General features: G+C 37.4%; 1 protein-coding gene across 1 annotated transcript in view; it reads left to right on the top strand.

Annotated features, from left to right (window-relative positions):
* Mfe2 (peroxisomal Multifunctional enzyme type 2) overlaps positions 1–20,354 on the top strand; it is a 206,971-nt gene that overhangs the window by 158,893 nt on the left and 27,724 nt on the right. Inside the window, exons 13-14 of the mRNA XM_067151756.2 lie at positions 3,866–4,038; positions 17,742–17,918. Coding sequence (XP_067007857.2) covers positions 3,866–4,038; positions 17,742–17,918 — 350 coding nt within the window. The remainder of the gene's footprint in view (positions 1–3,865; positions 4,039–17,741; positions 17,919–20,354) is intronic.

Below are 20,354 nucleotides of genomic sequence, written 5' to 3'. Positions count from 1 at the left end.
ACTAACCGTGAAACAATAATCGAATGTGGTCTGGTGCTGCATATGAATGGGGCAAAACATGGATCTTCCTGTCTGTCCCTAATGGCCACTATCATTCTTATTCTATCATCTATTTATCTCTCTTTTGTGGGTACTCAGTTGATGCGTGCTTGCATGGAAAGTCTCTACTCTCAATCTGTTTCTTATGTCTTTCATATACAGTACATAAGTACACATTTGAAATGGTTTAGCTGTATATCTAAGCTCTGTAATGGGAATTGTTATGACCAGTCTTATACTGCATTTAACTTGCTCATTTCACATCTTCAGTTTCATATTGCGTGTGATATCACACTGAAATAACAGGCACCGGGCGAGTTGGCTGTGCGGTCAGGGGCATGCGGCTGTGAGCTTGCATCTGGGAGATAGTGGGTTAGAATCCCACTGTCGGCAGCCCTGAAGATGGTTTTCCGTGGTTTCCCATTTTCACAACAGGCATGCTGGGACTGTACCTTAAGTAAGGCCACGGCCGCTTCCTTCCAAATCCTAGGCCTTTCCTATCCCATCATCGTCATAAGACCTACTGTATCTGTGTCAGTGCGACGTAAAACAAAAAAAAAAAAAAAAAAAAAAAAAAAAAAACAAAAAAACCAGGTGGTGGTTGGCTACTTCTAAAACTTTGGCTTTTATATCATGTTACACTCTAACAATGGAGGGTGATTGGCTGCATGCATGAACAAATATGTGGTGATACATTGATACCCATGGGCCAATTGATAGATATTTTGGAGTGATTGTAATTTCTGTTTGGTTTTTAGTCAGTGTAAGATTTTAAATTCATTATTTATGTTATAGTAGAGAGAAATATGTATGTTCTTAAAGTTCTGCAAATCAAAGGGTGAAAAATGCCATTTAGTTATTGCTCCTGTTTGAGTTAGCCATTTTGCAATTTATAGAATAACTGCATTTTTGAAGAATAATGAATTGTGTACTAGAGGTACCTTAAAAGTATTCTATCACCTTGATATCGTCATCATTATCATCATCATCATCATCATCATCATCATTCTCAAACTTGTGTTTGACGATAATTTCAGTGAGACGGTTGATATGCTAAGTTATTGCAATTATTAGCTCAGTTCTTTCAGGTATTTTCTATATAACAAATCTGATTCCTTCTCACAGTTAGTTTTTTCCCTGCTGTTTTTGCACCATGTATCTCTCTAGTTATGTCCAGAAAGAGTAGGGGACTGAGCGATTTGGCCGTGCAATTAGGGGTGCACAGCTGTGAGCTTGCATTCGGGAGATAGTAGGTTCGAACACTGGCAGCAGCCATGAAGATGGTTTTCTGTGGTTTCCCACTTTCACACCAGGCAGATGCTGGGGCTGTACCTTAATTAAGTTCACAGCCTCTTCCTTCCCACTCCTAGCCCTTTCGTGCCCCACCGTCGGTGTGACATGACACCAATTGTAAAAAAAAATAAAAAAAATAGTGGGTAATAATCAGTGCTAAGGTCCTAACTGCAGTGCAATTTTATTTGCTCCATCGACACCACAGGAATCTTGAAAATGCTGTACAGAGGCTCATATATGAAACTTCAGCTTGATACTGTTAAAGTAAAATAATTTTAATGTATAAGTTGCAGAACAAAGATTTATTATATTGTACATGCTTATGTGATATTAAACAGCTCACCCAGTCAACACCAGCAATGACGCATAAACATACAAAGTCGCAGATGCAGTAGAAAAGCTGGTATAAAAATATAGGTCGTGAATTTTTTTACTACAGCAGACTAAGACTGTCGGAATTTGGACCCGGTTGTCCTCACCAACATTAAAAAATTATCTATCCAAGGAAGCCGAAACTACCAAAATGAAAGAGGGGATTACCACAAAGAAAGTGCTTCTCTCCAACACTAGTGCCCTAAATTTGCTTTCTTTATACATTGGCATGTTTAAAATGTTACTTCATTGATCTGTTAACTTCCGATTTCATCATCATTGTAATTGCAGTAATTATTTATTCTACCTGTCATTCGCAAATCATTATTGAGAATGTGGTCAACCCGACTACAATAAGTTAGTCATAATAATCTAACATAATTTGTTTTATGAATTACTTTTTTCATGTTGAATACTGTATATTTGATTACATAATATCAGCTTATTATGTGAACTGAAAAAAACAGAACCATTTTGATAATAACTACATACAGTGTTATATTACACAATAATTGATGTCCTTGTTTCAACAAATTACAGTTTTGCAACATTAGAAATCTGAATTAGATTGTTAGGTAAATATATTATTGAAAGTCTGCTGTGAAAGTTATTTTTAAAGTTTTTGTTATTCAGACCAGAATCTGATACAATTCTGAATTGCTAGATACAATATATTGCTCAAATGTATTCTAACGTGGAAGCATACCATGGTGATTGATGTCTTCATGAAGTGAACCTATATCTCTCTGTATACTATAGTTCAAATACTTTGTAAGCATCCTTCTGAGTGACTGCAGGGTGTGGTGATGTAAGTAGGGTGGGAGGTCTGCTTAGCATGCTCTCTCTCTTCCTGGTTCGTTATCTCTTAATTCTCTTGTTGACATGTTGTGTTGAGCCATTGCATACACATCTCATAGGCAATGATTCATGTCACGTTGGCTACAGTTCTTTTACACGTTATGACCATTTTAAGGTCCGTAAGCAGGATATTTAAACCCAAAAGGACATGCGCTTGATTTCGTAATGTACGAGCATGCACTGGGTAAATTTTACCCCATCAGTTTATCGGTGTAAAGCACTGTATAAGTAAATCTGCTTCCTTTAAAATGAGATAAGAAAAAGTCATATCTATTTGTACCTTTAAGAATCTAGTAATATATCGTTGGCAGAAAGTTACATTAAATGTTCATGTGAAAAATAAATCTTAGTGCCATGCTGAGTAGCTCAGACGGTAGTGTTTTGGCCTCTTGAGCACACCTTGGTAAGTTCAGTCCTGGCTCAGTCTGGTGGTATTTGAAGGTGTTCAAATATGTCATCCTCGTGTCCATAGATTTACTGCCATGTAAAAGAACTCCTGTGGGACAAAATTCTGGCACCTTGGTGTCTCCGAAAGCCGAAAATAGTAGTTGGTGGGGCGTAAAATCAATAACATTATTATTTAAAAAATAAATCTTGGTACTGCATGTCAGCCATGTAAGAATGTAGAATCTGTGTATCTTCATTTTTATAATGAGTAATTTGCTTTATTAAACAAAATTTCAGTTATACAATGACACCATTTGCACTATTTGCCATAGGACTAATAAAGTTACTATTAAAGAAACAATAATAAATGTGAAGAACTGTTTAGACTGATACTACACAGATAGAACATAGAAATATAATTACCAAGTCTACACCTCACACTGAGAAGTTAGCATGTTTATAAATAGCTGAGAACTTGACCTAGGAGCGAGTAAGGATCCTTTTAATATTCCACTGCAACATGCTCTAACAACACCTTAGCACGATATGCAAATACCCGCCCCCCGCTCGCCCCTTACCACATGCACGGACGATTCCCATGCAAGATGTTTATTAAGTATTTAATCTGTACATTGGATTCTGGCTGGTTGCTATTTGTGGTGTTAAGAAAGCTGTTAGTTGTCTTCAAATGGCATTCTAATTGATTCTTTCCATTTTAAATGTACGACTATATTGAAAATTAAATTTTCAAAAAGAAGAAAGGAAGGTTTATATTATAATTACATTTTTAAAACAGCTATGTTTTTTTCCTCAAATAATAATAATAATAATAATAATAATAATAATAATAATAATAATATACAATGGAAGTTAATTTCTTTGTGCTGTGACATTCTTTCATTTTTTATTTTCTCAGTGGATACGTTCAGTGAAAATGGTGAGAAAATCGCATTTGGTCAAATGACTGTGTTTGTTGTTGGAGCTGGTGGTTTTGGTGGTAAGAGAACTTCAGAACGAGCCATTGCAACTATTGAAGCTCCAAAGAGAAACCCAGATGCAACAATAAGACAAAAAACAGATGTGGATCAGGTAAAGTAGTTTAGGTATCGTAGAATGAAATAAATGAAGATGTGTTTGACGTATTTCTTTGGTGTATTGCTCAGCTTATCATTCAGATTCCCTGTTATAATGTGAGTAGTGTATTCAGGTGATCTCTGAAGCCTCTTGATTTTTTGTATTACTTTTGATTGTTTTAATTGTTTGTTTATTTATTTATTTTATTTATTTTATTTATTTTATTTATTTATTTATCATATGGCACAAAATCTACATATATTTAATAACAAGAAAACAGTTTCATCACAGGATGTCCAGCCCTTCCATCCACTCTTGAACTTTCTCTGATGGTATAAGCAAGTCAGCCCTGATTTCATATTTAACCAATATTCATTTCATTCACTTAAAATTTTAGGAAATATGAGGATTTTGCTATATCAGCAGCAAAACATGAACCATATTTTCTATCAGCTAACTTGATCTTTATTTTATTTAGAGGAAATACGTAGTACATAAGGTAGGTATTAATAAACAAGGAATAGTAATACATATATCAGTCAGTCAAGTTGCCATTTTAAGTCCATGGCATAGGAAGCCATTTTCGTTCAGTCCATGATATCTGGAAGTATTTGTCTATGTGTATGTGTGTGATGTCCAGCCAAATCTATGGCACGCAGTGATGTAAAATTTCATATGTAGGCCCGATATTTCACTGATCGCACATGGCTGTGTCGAAGAGCAATTCTTGCTCCAAGAAATAAAGCTGTCAACATCATCAACAAGCAACTTTTACAAGAATTACCCAGTGTTCAACAAATTAACGTCTATTGGCACATTGTGTAATAAAAATGAGCTGTCAGCAACACGACAGAGCTTTTAAAGAGCTTGGAGTCACCTGGAGTACCGTTGAACAACTTGGAGCGGACGATTGTGGCACTGATTATCCTTTTCAGGAATATGAATCCTCCTTCCCTAAGCAAGGGAACATCACTCTCAGTCAGGAAACTGAAGCAACCATCATGATTGGACATGCTGCGGACATTGTAATATTCATTCCTTGGATTCACATCATCCCTCCGGATATACCGTTTCAATTTAGACGTCTGCAGTTCCCCGTTTGTTTGAGTTTTGCTATGTGTACCAACAATACACAAAGACATATGCTCCTCTTCATCTCGCGCCATAGCTTTACCGCCTTATGTCCTGCAATAAACATCATAGAAACCTGCCCCCACCCTACACGTAACGCTGCAACAATACACCACAAATACTGGCACAGTCAACCTCCAAACTCTCAGAAAACGAATTCCTTAATACCAATTTTATATTCTCGTCGAGCTGAATACCGGACCTGTGAAGATTACAAGATTATTTTGTGCATCTACAGAAGGGTGGTGTTAATGAAGCTACGTAATATAGAGAGAGGCTTTCAAAGGTGATTAAATGAAGAAGTTATATCATGTTCAAGATCATGCTTTCACGCCTCTGCACAGTATTTAAAATACAATTTACTGTTGGTCTTTATAGCTATTTTTGAGAGTGAAGGAGTTTTTCCTGTTGTGTATGTTTATCAGGAACTCAAGGGAGACTTCATTAGTTAGTCCGAACATAAAGAATATGATGAACTCTTCTCAGAAGAACTCTTAAGGTTTCACCTTACTTTTTCCTGCCTGCTGGCTCTTCAGAAGTGTGTACGTGTGCGTTTTGTATTCAGGAACCATTCAAGGCAAATATTTTCGCACTGCAAGATGTGTGGTTAAGGTTATTTTTAATATGTATAACTTTTGCTTTCTCAGCGATTCATTTGTTTCTATATTTGTCCCTGTTTTTATCTCCTTGCAAGATGTGTATTGTTTAATATAACGCCTTGTGTAATATAAATGTCTACATGCTGGCCTATTTCCCACATTTTGGCTGAAGATGACGCCAAACAGCGTCGAAACTAGTTCCAAATGTAAATGTATGTTGTAATAAACTATAACAATTTTGTATTGAAAAGGTGGACCCTTTTAAGTTTCCTATCTTCCATTGACAAGCAATCACAATTATCAAAATAAGGAAAGATACACCTATTCAATACACATTATTAAATGCTGTAAGCATTAATATTAATCTTTAAAAAACACAACGTAAAAATAGCATTAAAAACCAATAATAAAAATGCAGATATTTTACACAACACTATCTCTATCAACAGGGTTAATAAATTTTCAAAATCGGGAGTCTATAGGATTAAATGTAACACCTGTAATATTTCGTACGTAGGGCAGACCGGATGAATTTCAGTAGATCTCAAAGTGACTAACAACCCTCAGAAAGTGGCAACCCACGTACAAATTTCAGTACTGGCCGTGTCCACCCACGATCTTATATTTCTTGTCTACTCACTTCGCATTCCAAAATATAAATCTAGGTATATAAGGTGCAGGAATATAAAAGATATTGACATGTATGAATTAAGACACGATGCCTACAATCTTCAGTGGAATAGCATTTTAAACCTGACAGACATTGATGCAAAAATAAATACATTTACTTCATTAATACACAGTCTATACAACAAACATGCACCGAAAAGACAAATCAGAATATCGCGCAAACCTAATCCATGGTAAACCTCTGCAGTTAAAAATATGATGTCTCAGCATGATGCTCTTTACCGACATTACAAACGGACTCAGGACCCAAATGACTATGAACAGTATAGAATAATTAGGAATAAAGCTAAACAAATCATCCATAATCTTAAATTTAACCCCTCAGCGCCGACCTCTATACGTGGTATAGACCCTCTTTTCTTCCGTAGCCGCCGACCTCTATACGTGGTATAGACCCATACATGTTTTCGCATTTACGGCTATAGCACGAAGAGTTTTGGAGTTATGGATATGCAAATTGTTTTGTTTCCGAGAAGACATTTTCGGGTTTATCATTGTTGTAAATAAGAAATTAAAATTGTTAAAATGTAGTTGTTTTTGCAAGGATAATTATTTGTCAACTAAGTCTAAGCACTAATCTCTACTTTTTTAAAAGTCTGTTTGCTTCATTCTTTCCCACAAAATAAAATAAAGAAATGATGATCTGAGAATTTGTCTTTTCGTGTGATGTTCTTTGCTCTAATTTTACATTAAGAGTGTGGTTTATTTGTTATATTTGTCTTTATTTCTCGGCTTGTAATACAAAATTTTCGTAACTCTTCACGAGCGCTCTGTGTAGGCATCAGTTAGTGCTGCTTTCTGTCATACGATATGAGAACCAGTTGTTTATGGTATATATCTCATTTGAAAGATGATGCCTTGACCTTTTATCTGAAATATGTATCTAGTTGATTTGTTTCGTCATAAATGTTATTTCCCTCATTCAGTTTCGTCCTGCTGCTTTCTGTCTCACTGCAGCTTCATCGCTCCAGCCGTTGTTTGACTGGCAGTAACGTGCTTGAAATATTGTATAATTGAGATGAAAGTTTAGTCGGAAGTAGTAGTGACAGTATTAGTAGCAGTGATAATGAAATAGATGATGCGGCTGTGGCGGATGCAGTGGTGAGCGATGAGAGTGACGATGAGGAGGAACCAGTACTTGGAAATTTTGTGTAGGAGATTATAGATAATTATACAGGTAAAAGGAAAGTTTTCAACAGTGAATTCTGATTCCCAAATTCTCTAATGATATTCAGACAAGTCACAGGGACAAACATTGAGCAGTTATCTTATCGAGTACAGCTGGTGGAAGGCGGGGAACGAAATATTCAAGACCGGCGCGCATTAGATAAAACATTTCGAAGGTTGCAGGAAAGACATTTTATCAGGAAATTAGCACCCAAGAGTGAGAAATCCAAACCTCAGAGACGTTGTATCATGTGTTCAAAATACGGCGAAAAGAAGACGTCGGGGTACTGCTGCCAGGAGTGTGACTTGGGTCTCTGTCTCGAGGAGTGCTTCGAACTCTATCACACAAAACTAAATTACTAAATAAAAAATGTGAAACAATTATGTAATTATCTGCGTGTACATAGTTTTATCATAAGGAATTCCAAATTTCATGAATATCGGACTACTTATACTTGCAGTAACGCTTTAAGTGAATCAATGTATTTCAGTCGCGCATAGTTGAAATCTCATCCAGCTGCGGGGTAGGAAGCTGCTTAAATGGCTGCGACGCTGAGGGGTTAAATATGTTCGCGAATCAGTAAGTAACCTAAATACGGCTATTGCCTGGAGGCATCTCCGAGCCATGGGCATAGGAAAAACACATGAACAGCTTCAGGTACCTGACATTCCTCTCGACGATTTAAATGAGTATTTCACGGAAGAGAGAGCTCAGTCTAATCCGCTTAACAGACCACACGTAAATAATGTCCCAGCACCTGTCCCACAAAATCGCCCTTGCTTTGCTTTTCGTATCGTCAGCACTAATGAAGTTAAAAAAGTGTTGTATTCTAATAAATCCAAAGCAAGTGGAGTCGTTGAAATTCCTATTACTTTCATACATAATATTATTGGGGCTATTCTACCCATTCTCACCCATATTTTTAATTACTGTCTCCAAAATGACACATTACCGACAATTTGGAAGTACGCCAATGTAATTCCACTTCCTAAAAACCCAGGTTCGAAACTCCTCCGTCCCATTTCGATTCTCCCTGCTCTCTCCAAAGCGTTAGAACAGTTGGTACATGTGCAAATACTGTACTACCTTCAGGCTCACTCTCTTCTTGACCCGCTTCAATCTGGCTTCAAGAAGAGTCATAGCACAGCAACTGCCTTACTCAAAGTGACTGAGGACATCAGACAAGCAATGCATGAAAGACAAGTGACAATACTCACACTACTTGACTTCAGCAATGCTTTTGACACTATAAACATCCAGACATTGCTGATGAAGTTCAAATCGTTTTTTGGTAATTTTGTTTCAAAAATTTTCACCACATATCTTACAGATCGTATGCAACGTGTTATCATACAAGATACTGCTTCTCAATGGTGACTCCAGAAGGCAGGAACCCCCAAGGTTCTGTTCTTGGTCCTCTTTTGTTTGTCCTCTATATAAATGACATCTCTTCTAAAATAAAGTATAATAGGTATCGCCTATTTGCCGACGATCTCCAAATTTACTGCCACGTTAATATAAATGATATATCAAGTGCAGTAAGAGATATAAACTCCGACCTTCAACACTCTGACCTTCAACAACTCAGTGTGTACGCCAGTGAAAACTCTCTCCTCCTCAACCCCCAAAAAAACTCAAACAATCATTATCGGTTCTCAGATTAAACATTGTGTATAAAAATTATGTTATTCCTCCGGTGACGTTAAATGCCACTGTAATCCCATTCAATAAGGAAGTGAAGAACCTAGGTATGACCCTGACTGAAACTCTTGATTGGTCTACACATGTAAGAAATACATGTAGAAAGATGTACACGTCACTACACCCACTGAAACGACATAAGGACATTTTGCCACAAGACGTAAAGATAAAACTACTCCAAATTTTGATACTACCAATACTTATATATAGATAAGAAAAGGTTCCACCTTATCAATACAATTTTATTATTAACTACAGGACTGGTTTCGACCCTAAACAGTCGTCAGCTGTACATTGATACCTTTACATATGTCAAATAATAGTTAATGTGCCTTTCTAAATGGAGAAGCCATGGGGAAGCATTATGTCCAAGCGTCCAAATTGGGCATGTTTGAGAGTAAAATGGTTAATATATTACAATTCGGGTACTTAGGTGTGGAGTTATCTTTTAGGCTTAAAATTCGTTTGTGGAACTTAACTTGAACTTAATTCTAAATTACAAGTACATTAAACACTTTAAAATACATAGTGCTTGTAAAAATCACACATTAAAATACACCGTACATGTTAAAATCCTTTATAATAATGCCTATAAAACACTTTCGTTGAAATGAATTTATACGTCTTGCGTAAGTCTACGTTCTTGTTTTGAGTCCAGTATAGTTACAGAATAAATCAGTGCTTGCGTTCATGGGCAATGCTCTCTTAGGAAGTCCTATTTTGTGTTGAATTGTCTCCACTTGTATGGGTGGTAAAATCCTCTATTATTAACAAATCCAGTATATAGACGGAGGTAAATATGTGCAGCTGTGATGGTATTATCTTTAAGTATTGGGGTAAATTGTGGTCTAGGTTGTGCATAAGTATTTCTGATGCAGAGTGGTGGCTCCTTCCTCGTCTATAACTGTATGCTGATATATGTTGTTATTGCTGTCGTGGTTGGGTTGCGTTGGATTTGACTGCCTGGCGTGTACTGCATCGCGCTGTCTTTGGCTTCTCCATTTACAAAGGCACATTAACTATTATTTGACATATGTAAAGGTATCAATGTACAGCTGAAGAGGACTGTTTAGGGTCGAAATCAGTCCTGTAGTTAATAATAAAATTGTATTGATAAGGTGGAACCTTTTCTTATCTATATATTAGTGAACTATCAATACGGAAACAAAACTACTAAATCAAGAAAAAGACTACCAATACTTGACTACTGCGACATTGTCCTCATTGCTGTGACCCGTGAACAAACTATGAAACTTCAACGAGCATTAACTCTGGTCTTCGATTTGTTTTTAACTTGAGTTACGATGCTCACATAACCCCTAGCTACACATTTCTTTCCTGGCTGACATCCGAGAGGCCCCGGAAATTCCACGTACTTACGTTAAAATCTCAAACTCAGAAGGAAAATCTACCCAAATACATCTCTTCAAAATTCCATTTATTATTCTCATTCCATAATTGTAACACAAGATCTGGCACTTCCCTCGCTATTCCCGTCAACCACTCTTAAATATATATAGCAGATCCTTCGTTGTGGCTGGGTCATGACTTTGGAATTCACTCCCAGCTGTTGTTAGGAACTCAAACTCAAATTTAAAAATTTAAGATTACCTGTTGAATACCGCAGAGTGTTTTGTGTGTATGATGACGTATGATAGGTTGTGTGATTGTGATTATTATTATAGTATAATGTACATAATATTTAGCTTCTTACTCATGTACATAGATCACTTTCATGGCCATACTTATATTTCCATTTATTTTATTACTTACTGTGTACTCTTTATGCATTGCTTATTTTTTCAGTTTGTATCTTACTTATTCATTATGACTTTGTCTCTTTCTTTTTATCTTTACGCTTCAAATTTATTGTTTTATTCTATTTTATTTGTTGAACTCTGCTTTCTTTCTTCTATTTCTTTTATATATGTATTATCTGTAAATTAATTATGTGGTTAAGTGGAAGAGAAGGCCACGAGCCCTAACTTTGCCACTGCTAAAGCCAATAAATAAATAAATAAATAAATAAATAAATAAATAAATAAATAAATAAATAAATAAATAAATAAATAAATAAACAATTGTGTAAATGAGTATACACGGCTGATGATGACCCTGAGTAGGGTCGAAACTAGTACGATATTGTAATTTAATGTAAACATCTGCATTGAAAAAATTACTGTATTGAATAGGTGGAAAAGAATTAGAATGAAATTCATAATTCTTAAATCGTTATTACTTATTCTACTACCCAAGCAACAGTATTCATTTACTTCCTTTAATATTTCATTTCTTAATCTAATACGGGGTGTCCGAGTTAGAGATATAATAATATAAAATTTAATAACAACAACTTGAAGTAGTTGAGATATTTATTGGCGGCTTGTTTCTATAAATTAGGTAACTCAAAATGGGTTTTTTATTTTTTTACACAACTAATACACCTCAATATGTGCACCATTAGTGGCCCGACAGAGATCTAATCTGTATACCACTTCTCTCCAAGTGTTCTGCAGCATTGGAGGTGTAAATTTGCAAGAGTTGCACGGATACTGTGGCGCAGATTAGTAGATCACGAACTGGCATCTGGTACACTTGATTCTTGACAAACCCCCACAGAAAAAATCAAGTAGTGTAATGTCGGGGCTTCTAGGGGGCCAAACAATCGATGGACTACCTCTCCCAATCCAGCATTCTGGAAACTCATGATTCAAGAAATCCCTCACAAGTTCTGCATAATGGCATGGTGCACCATCTTGCTGAAAGATCACGTCACAAGGAGGTTGTGGTACAACATACAGCTCCAACATGTCTAAGTAACATGTTCCATTAACTGTAGGCTTTGCGAAGAAGAATGGGCCTATAACCCTGTCCTTCAACAATCCACACCACACATTCGCTTTCATAGAGTCCCGTTCGTACTCTATCACTATGTGGGGGACGGGAGTTCCATTTCCCCATATGTGGCAATTGTGCTTGTTTACCGTGCTGGAAATGGAACGTAGCAATGTCCGAAAAACAGACCGAATTGAGGAATGCCTCGTTTCTGTCATTTTTTGCCAGAATTGTCTCCACGAATGCCTTCCATCGCGCCTCTCCTGAGGTTTGATTTTGCGACGAAGCTGCAGTTTCTACACCCGTAGGCGCAACCTTGTATGGACAAAAAAGTTACTGTTGAACAAGGTAACTGTAACTGCCTACTTGCTTGTTGGATTGACTTATGAGGGCTCTGCTTGAAGAAGTGGATAAATTCAACACTAGCCTCTGGAACTGCGTGCTTGGCGTGGTGCCCCGACATCTACAGCAAGCTCCCAGATTCCTGAAGGTGTCTGTCCTATTTCTTACGTAAGTGGGAACATCATCAGTTGGTAACAGTTCATACTCACGCCGAAATCTACGTTGAACCAGTGTAAAAGATTTTATCTCCATGAGAGAAAGCACACTGAACACCCTCTGCTGTGGAGTCCACATGGTTACTGGCTCGCGAGTTTCTTGTGAACAATGCCGTTACGTGCATGCACACCTGATGCAAGCGAACACAGAAAACATTTCGAGTTACCTTACTTGTAAAAACAAACTGCCATATTAGGTGTATGCATAAGTTTTTGCCAGTTTTTGTGGTTAAAAAACCCCACGTAATTCTCAAGGGAAATTTATTTTTTGTTTATTCAAAATATTGGCCATTGGCTTCTACACACTTCACCCATCTTTCAGGTAAGTTATGAATACCATGCCAGAAAAACTGCTTGTCTTTTGCGGCAAACCGCTCTTCGTTGAGCCATTGTCCAATTTCCTCTAAATTGCTGAATTACTGCTCTGCGAGCATGTGCCCCATTGATGCGAAGAGGTGATAGTTGGATGGCACCAGGTCGGGGGAGTACGGTGGGCGCGGAAGGATGTCCGATGCAAGCCGTTTCAAGGTGTCTTTCACTGGTTTTGCTGTGTGAGATGGCGCATTGTCGTGTAACAAAATCACTTTGCCATGTCTTCTGGCCCATTCCAGTCGTCTTTCGATCAGTGCGTGATTTAAATGAATCGTTTGTTGGCGATAGCGTTGTGCATTAATGGTAACGCTTGCAATTGCTCATCTTAGCACTTTTGTGGTCTACCAGAGCGCGCACTGTCTTTCACATTGAAATCACCTCGTTTAAATTATCGAAAGCATGTCTCACATGCTCTAATCGATGGAGTGTGTTCACCATATGTTTCTACCAGCAAACGATGACTTTCCACAGCCTTTTTCTTTTGATTAAATATGAAATGCAATGTGTGCTGCAAATGTTCTTTTTCAGGCACAAATGTAGACATGATCACTGAAGGATACAACACATATGCTAGCGTTTGGCGGACTCAACTTTAGTGTGTTGGTAGGCTAATGTCAGACAAACAAACTGGCATGTGTCAAATTCTTATGCTGCGTACTGTTCGCTGGCGCCATCTCTTAGTGAAATCGGAAAAGACTCCTCCAAGACTCTGTCCATACCATTCAGCAATTTCTCCATATCTCCTGTAGACTCGGTTAAAATAACAATATCATCGGCAGATCTCAGAGTTTTGATTTCTTTTCCTTGGACTGTGATTCCCTTTCCAATTCTCCTTTGATTTCCTTTACTGCCTTTATTATATATAAACATTGAAAAGGAGAGGGGACAAACTGCAGCCTTGCCTCACTTCTTTCTGGATTGCTGCTGCTTTTTCAAAGCCCTCCATTCTTATCACTGCAGATTGATTTTTGTACAGATTATAGATAATTCCTCTTTCTCGGTATCTGATTCTGATCCCCTTCAGAATCTCCTAATAGCTTGGTCCAATCAACATCAAATATCTTTTCTAGATCTATGAATGCCATATCCGTGGGCTTGTCCTTCATAATTTGAACCTCTAAGATCAGACGTAAAAAAGTCAGGTTTGTTTCTCATGTTTCTACATTTCATATGAAGCCAAACTGATATTCTCCTAACTCTGCTTCAACTTTTCTTTCCATTCTTCTGTAAATAATACATGTTAAAATTTTGCAGGCGTGAGATACTAAACTTGTCAGCACCTAATAGGTACAACTTTTTTTTTTCTAGTTGTTTTACGTCGCACCGACACCGATAGGTCTTACGGCGACGATGGGACAGGAAAGGGCTAGGAGTGGGAAGGAAGCGGCCGTGGCCTTAATTAAGGTACAGCCCCAGTATTTGCCTGGTGTGAAAATGGGAAACTATGGAAAACCATTTTCAGGGCTGCCGACAGTGGGGTTCGAACCTACTATCTCCCGAATACTGGATACTGGCCACACTTAAATGACTGCAGCTATCGAGCTCGGTATAGGTACAACTACATTCTGAATAAAATCAGATGACACTGCTTCCGTATCATACATCTTTTACACCAAATGGAATAACTTTGTAACTTGGGAGGTGCAATCCTGGCTCAGTCTGGTGGTATTTAAAGGTGCTCAAATATGTCAGCCCTGTGTTGGTAGTTATACTGACACGTAAAAGAACTCCTGCGGGACAAAATTCTGGCACCTCCGTCTCCAAAAACCATAAAAGTAGTTAGTGGGATGTAAAGCAAAATAACATTATTAATAATAATAATAACTTTGCCATGCTGGTTTGTCCTAAGGCAGTCAGTAATTCTGAGAGTACGTCATTGTCGTGTAGACGTGAAAAGGAAGAGCGCAATGGAAACACTGTGTTCTTCTTATGTTATTTTATTATTAAATTTCAAAGAATATATGATACAAGAACACTTATCAGTATATTTTTCACAAAGTGTGTATATCGACAGGCTTCACCTTTTCATGGAGTGTTTATATCACTGGTTCCACCACAGTCATCAATTCCAGGTGCCTTGTTTCTATGTAAGTCTCTCAAAGCTCTGTTGAATTATGACTGTAAAATTGGGTCTCCCATTTCATTAGCATCAACAGCCTTTTCTTGCTCCAGAACCTTATCTACTTCTTTCCCTTGATACTATTGTTTAAATATGTTTCTGCCGTCTTTCTGCCTTGTATTCTTTTCCTAGAAGTACTTCTGAGCTCTGACACCTAGTTTTCCTTTCTCCAAAGATTTCCTTAATTCTTGATTTTTCTGTATGCAGCATCGTCCTTCCCTGCAACTGTACAGCCTTCAACATCCTTTGCACTTCTCTTTCAGCCATTCTTACCTGTTCTAGACCTTTTACTACTTTGTTCTTTAATCACCTTTATTATTTTCTGCCTTCTTCTTTTTTTTTTTACATTCTTGTACTTTTACATTTTGTTAGTCAGGGCTAGTATCTCCAGATTCTTCAAAAGTGTCCATTCTCTTATGTTTCCATCAGCCTTTTCATTTAGTCCTTGTGCAACATGTTACTTGAAACACCATTTTCTTTCAACTTATGTTGATCCCGTCTCCTTGCAGTACTTCCTTTCTTCAATTTCTTCAGCTTCAGATGGCATTTCATGACCAACAAGTTGTGATCAAAGTCCATGTCTGCTCCTGGAAAAGTCTTGCAATCCAACACCTGGTTTCTGAATCTCTGCGTAATCATAATGAAGTCTATTTGATACCTTTCAGTGTGTCCTGTCTCGTCCATGTATACAGCTGTCTGTGGTGTTGGAACCAAGCATTGGCAAGGATGATCAGTGCAGAATTCAACCAACCAACTTCCTCTTTCATTCCTTTATCCCATTCTGAATTCTCCTACTGCATTACCTTCTTTTCCTTGGCCTACCACTGCATTCCATTCTCCCATCACAATCAGATTGTCATTGCCTTTTACATATTGTATTAAGTCTTCTATCTCTGTCTTCAGTTTCTCCATCATCCGCTGATCTAGAAGGCATATACAGTAGACCTTCACTATTGCGGTGGGCATTGGCTTGGTGTCTATCTTGATAACAATAATTATTTCACTATGTTAGTCGTATTAGCTTACCCGCAGCCCTATTTTCTTATTCATTATTAAACCAACTCCTGCATTTTGCCCGTTTGATTTTTTGTTAATTCTGTAGTCGCCTGAACAAAATTCCTGCTCTTCCTGCCAGTGTACTTCACGTATACCAACTATGTCTAACTTTATTCTATCCATTCTCCATTTCAGATTCTCTAACCTACCACGATTCAGACTTCTAACATTCCACACTCCGACTTGCAGAATGTCGATATCCATGTTCCTGATGATTGCCCAACCCCCGTAGAATCCCCACCCAAAGATCCAAATGGGGGACTATTTTACCTGGGAGGAAGCCATCATCAGTACATCTTTTATACAGAGAGAGCTGCATGTCCTCGCGAGCTAGTACGGCTATAGTTTCCCATTGCTCTCGGTCGTGGAGCAGTATCAACAAAGCTAAGCCATGTTAAATACCATATTATTACAAGATCATATCAGTCAGTCATTCAGACTACCACCCTTGCAACTTCCGAAAGGCTGCTACCCCCCTTTCAATGATTCCTTAATTAGTGTGGTCTCTTGACAAAAACCCATCCGATATGGTTGCACCTACGGCTTGGCTATCTGCTTCACTTGGACACGTAAGCCACCTCACTGCGGCAAGGTCACACGGTTCCAAGTGAAGGTAGCGTACACTATTCTGTTCCTTCATTGTTCTTTCTCTTCCCAAATACAAGTTTAGCACCTTTGTATGTTCAGCATATTTGAGGAGAATCGAGTACTCTTCGTGACATAAAAAAAAAGTGAGGGAATTACAATATACTTTCAAATCCATGCTCTTGTATATTATTTAGGAAGTTTGAAATAAATACCACATTACTTAGTATTTTTTTTTCCCCGATAGGGTGCCTTGTTCAGACTATCTGGTGACTGCTAGGGGAGGATTTTTATATAACTTGATATATTTAAATTGCACATTATACTTCCCTAGCTGCTGCCACATGTTACTGTCTGGTAGTCAGTGAATGTACATGCTGTTTTATGTTTCTTGTTTTTCTGTTCTTTTTTTCCTGTACATCTAAGGTTAGGATGACAAATTTCTAATAAATAATATTTCCAAAAATATATAAAGTGAACACATTATAAATATTTGTGCGTTTGCTTCATCCACATTTTGTGTTCGTGCTGGGTTCTGTAAAAAAACTGATTTGGTACTTTTTGTGAAGCATCAGAATAGACAGGAAAGAATTTTAATAAAAATAAGTTTACTTTAAGAATTGGAGGTGAGTCATGGTGTGAATAAGAATTTTAGCTCTAAAAGGAAAGGGTTTTGGATGATTTTGTGAGTAAAGATAGCCTGCAGTATGCTATTCCTTTCTTATTCATTTTCTTTTCAAATACAAGTTTAGCATCTGTGTTCAGCATATTTGAGCAGAATTGATTACTCTTTATCACATCATGAAAAGTGAGGGAATTATACTTTCAAACTATGCTCTCGTATACATTGTTCTTTAAGGAAGTTTGAAACAGTGTGTTAACATATTTTTTTCTTGTTTTATTAGGCTGCCTTGTACAGACTATCTGGTGACTTTAACCCTCTCCATATTGATCCAAGCATGGCTGCTATGGGAGGATTTAGTCAACCCATCCTCCATGGTCTTTGCTCCCTTGGTTTCTCAGCAAGGCATGTGCTACAACAGTATGCAGGAAATGACCCAAGCCGGTTCAAGGCCATCAAGGTAACATCCTGTCAATTCACGTAACCTGATGTGTAATTTATGTTTGCATAACAGTCTCTGTTCTTCCTTAATAAGAGCAACTTTATGTAGAGGATAAAGTTGAAAGTATCTCGGGTATGTTGAATGAAATAAAGTGGTATGATATAATTTATATTATGGTTGTAGAACAGGATCAGTTTTGTCTGGCAATAAGGAGATAACCAACATTTTAAAAATTGTATCCAGATATTGTCTTCTACACATGTTCGTAAAGGACAGGGATTGAATTGTGAACTTAAGACAGTAACCAACATTGTAACTAACTAATCAATATGCTAAAGAATAAATAATAATAGTATAATAATAATAATAATAAAAAATCCTTTTTATCAAATTTATGTTCTGGGAAAAGTGTCTGACAATTCTACATTTCATTGTAAAACTCTAGTATTTTATATGGTAGTACTCAAAATTTCAACCGTTAAGATTGTTTTGTTGAGTGCTTTGCAGTGGAAAAATATCTGTTGAACATAGTAAAGAGTTCAAGTGTTGTTTAGTGCAATTAAATCAAGCCATTTATAGAGAGAAAGGAACAAGAAAAGGAAAATCAGGCTAAAAAAGTGTTTTGTGAAATCATATGAATGCCTTTCTTGTACAGTACGAATTTTTAGACTGTCTTTGTCTTCATACCAGCGCCGAACATTGGCTTTAGTTATGCTGTATTTTCTTGTGGCTGCACAATTATTCTTTATTTCTGCGAGTCTCATAACCATTAAATTAAAATTAGCATCATAATATTGAAAATTTTCTGGCAGTACCTGTCCCATGTCTCTACAATACTACGATCCATCAGAAACGTCTTCCTGCTGTCTATAAAGCTGTTACTTTTACCAAGCGCCAGGTACAACCAGCTGCTGCTAGACATAAGTCTCGCCGGCTTCGGCCAACTTCATCGGCTAGCGATGTATAATGAAAACGCGGACGTTGAAGGTCAACTAGTTTATTGCGCCATGGTATGGCCATTCTGCCATTGCATTTTTCATGCACATACCTCACAATTTAATCTTCAACTTCTTTAAAGCGTCCTTGTTGTGGGCAACTGGATGAATTGTTTTGTACATTACACATTTTTATGCTGTCCTTGTCTTCATGCTACTGCAGGACATTGGCTTTAGTTATGCCGTATTTTCTTGCGGGTGTACAATTATTCTTCATTTCCGTGTTTTTAATACGGTAACCATTAACTTAAAACTGGCATCATAATATTGACAAGAACCCATTGAAAATTTGCCGGCAATACCTGTTCCACGTGTCTTTACAATACGTTGATCCATCATGAAAATATTCCTGCTGTCTGTAAAATTGTTAGTTTTACTAAGTGTCAAGTACAGCAGACACATGTTAACTCAGTCACTGAGTAGCCATGGCCCTTCTAAAAATTCGAAAGCTTGGATGTTTTGATGCCATTCTACAGATTTAGAAACATTTTTGTAGAGGCTAATACAAGGACATTTTTTCTATTAAGGGGATTGTTGGTTGCCCACGCTGCAAGCTTGTCTCCTGCCAAGTAGAATGCCATTCTCTCTTCACAATTTCTCGAGAACCAGAGACTTTAGGCAGAGGCACTATACAACTGGTAGCCGCAGTTTGCAGTGTAGCCTATAGGCCTAATAAGGATACGGACGTTGAAGGTAGAGTTTTATGCGCATACGGGGGGGAGTGAAGGGAAGCAGCATGGTTACCGTGGTAGTTGCTAGTGGTGTTCATTACTGATAGGGTACAGTAATAGGATTGATGATGATTGATTGATGATGCTTGTTTAAAAGGAGCCTAACATCTAAGGTCAGGTCAGCGTGGGAAGAGAGCAACAGAAAGAAGAGACGGGGGAAATCTCCACATCTTCATACACTCAAAAATATTAGGTATAGAGATCCACCTATTCAACACTGCCATCTATAGATAGATAGGTTCTCTCCCCGTCAATCCTAGTTCTTACAAGTATCAAGTAACTAATCTCATTTTGTTCCGTATTGAAGATACAATAAGTAAACTCAAGATTAAAATTATTGTGTCCACCTTTTCAATACAAATATATATTTTTAGTGGTTAAATTCTACATGAATGAAACACACCAGTTAGAGACATGTTTCGCCCTAGTTATGGGCATCTTCAGCCTATATTAATCCCAAGGTCAAGAAAAAACTATAAACATTGGAACTTATAGTAAACTAAATACTAAATACAATTGTCTTATGCTATTTACACAGTTTACAATACGTACAGTATGTACAATAAGTTCATTAACCTTGCCAGAATTTATGAACAATGAATTACATTTTTTACAATGACCAGGCCTCCACTTGCAGATTGGATTGATCACAGCTTGAATTGGGGTTTCTTCAGCTGTTATAGTTGCCTGAGTCATAAGAACTTTTACAACACCGGAATCTTGGATAA

This window comes from Anabrus simplex, chromosome 7 (genome assembly GCF_040414725.1).
Source record: "Anabrus simplex isolate iqAnaSimp1 chromosome 7, ASM4041472v1, whole genome shotgun sequence".
Taxonomy (NCBI): domain Eukaryota; kingdom Metazoa; phylum Arthropoda; class Insecta; order Orthoptera; family Tettigoniidae; genus Anabrus; species Anabrus simplex.
The sequence above is the reverse complement of the archived record's forward strand: the minus strand, read 5'-3'. Positions and strand labels throughout refer to the sequence as shown.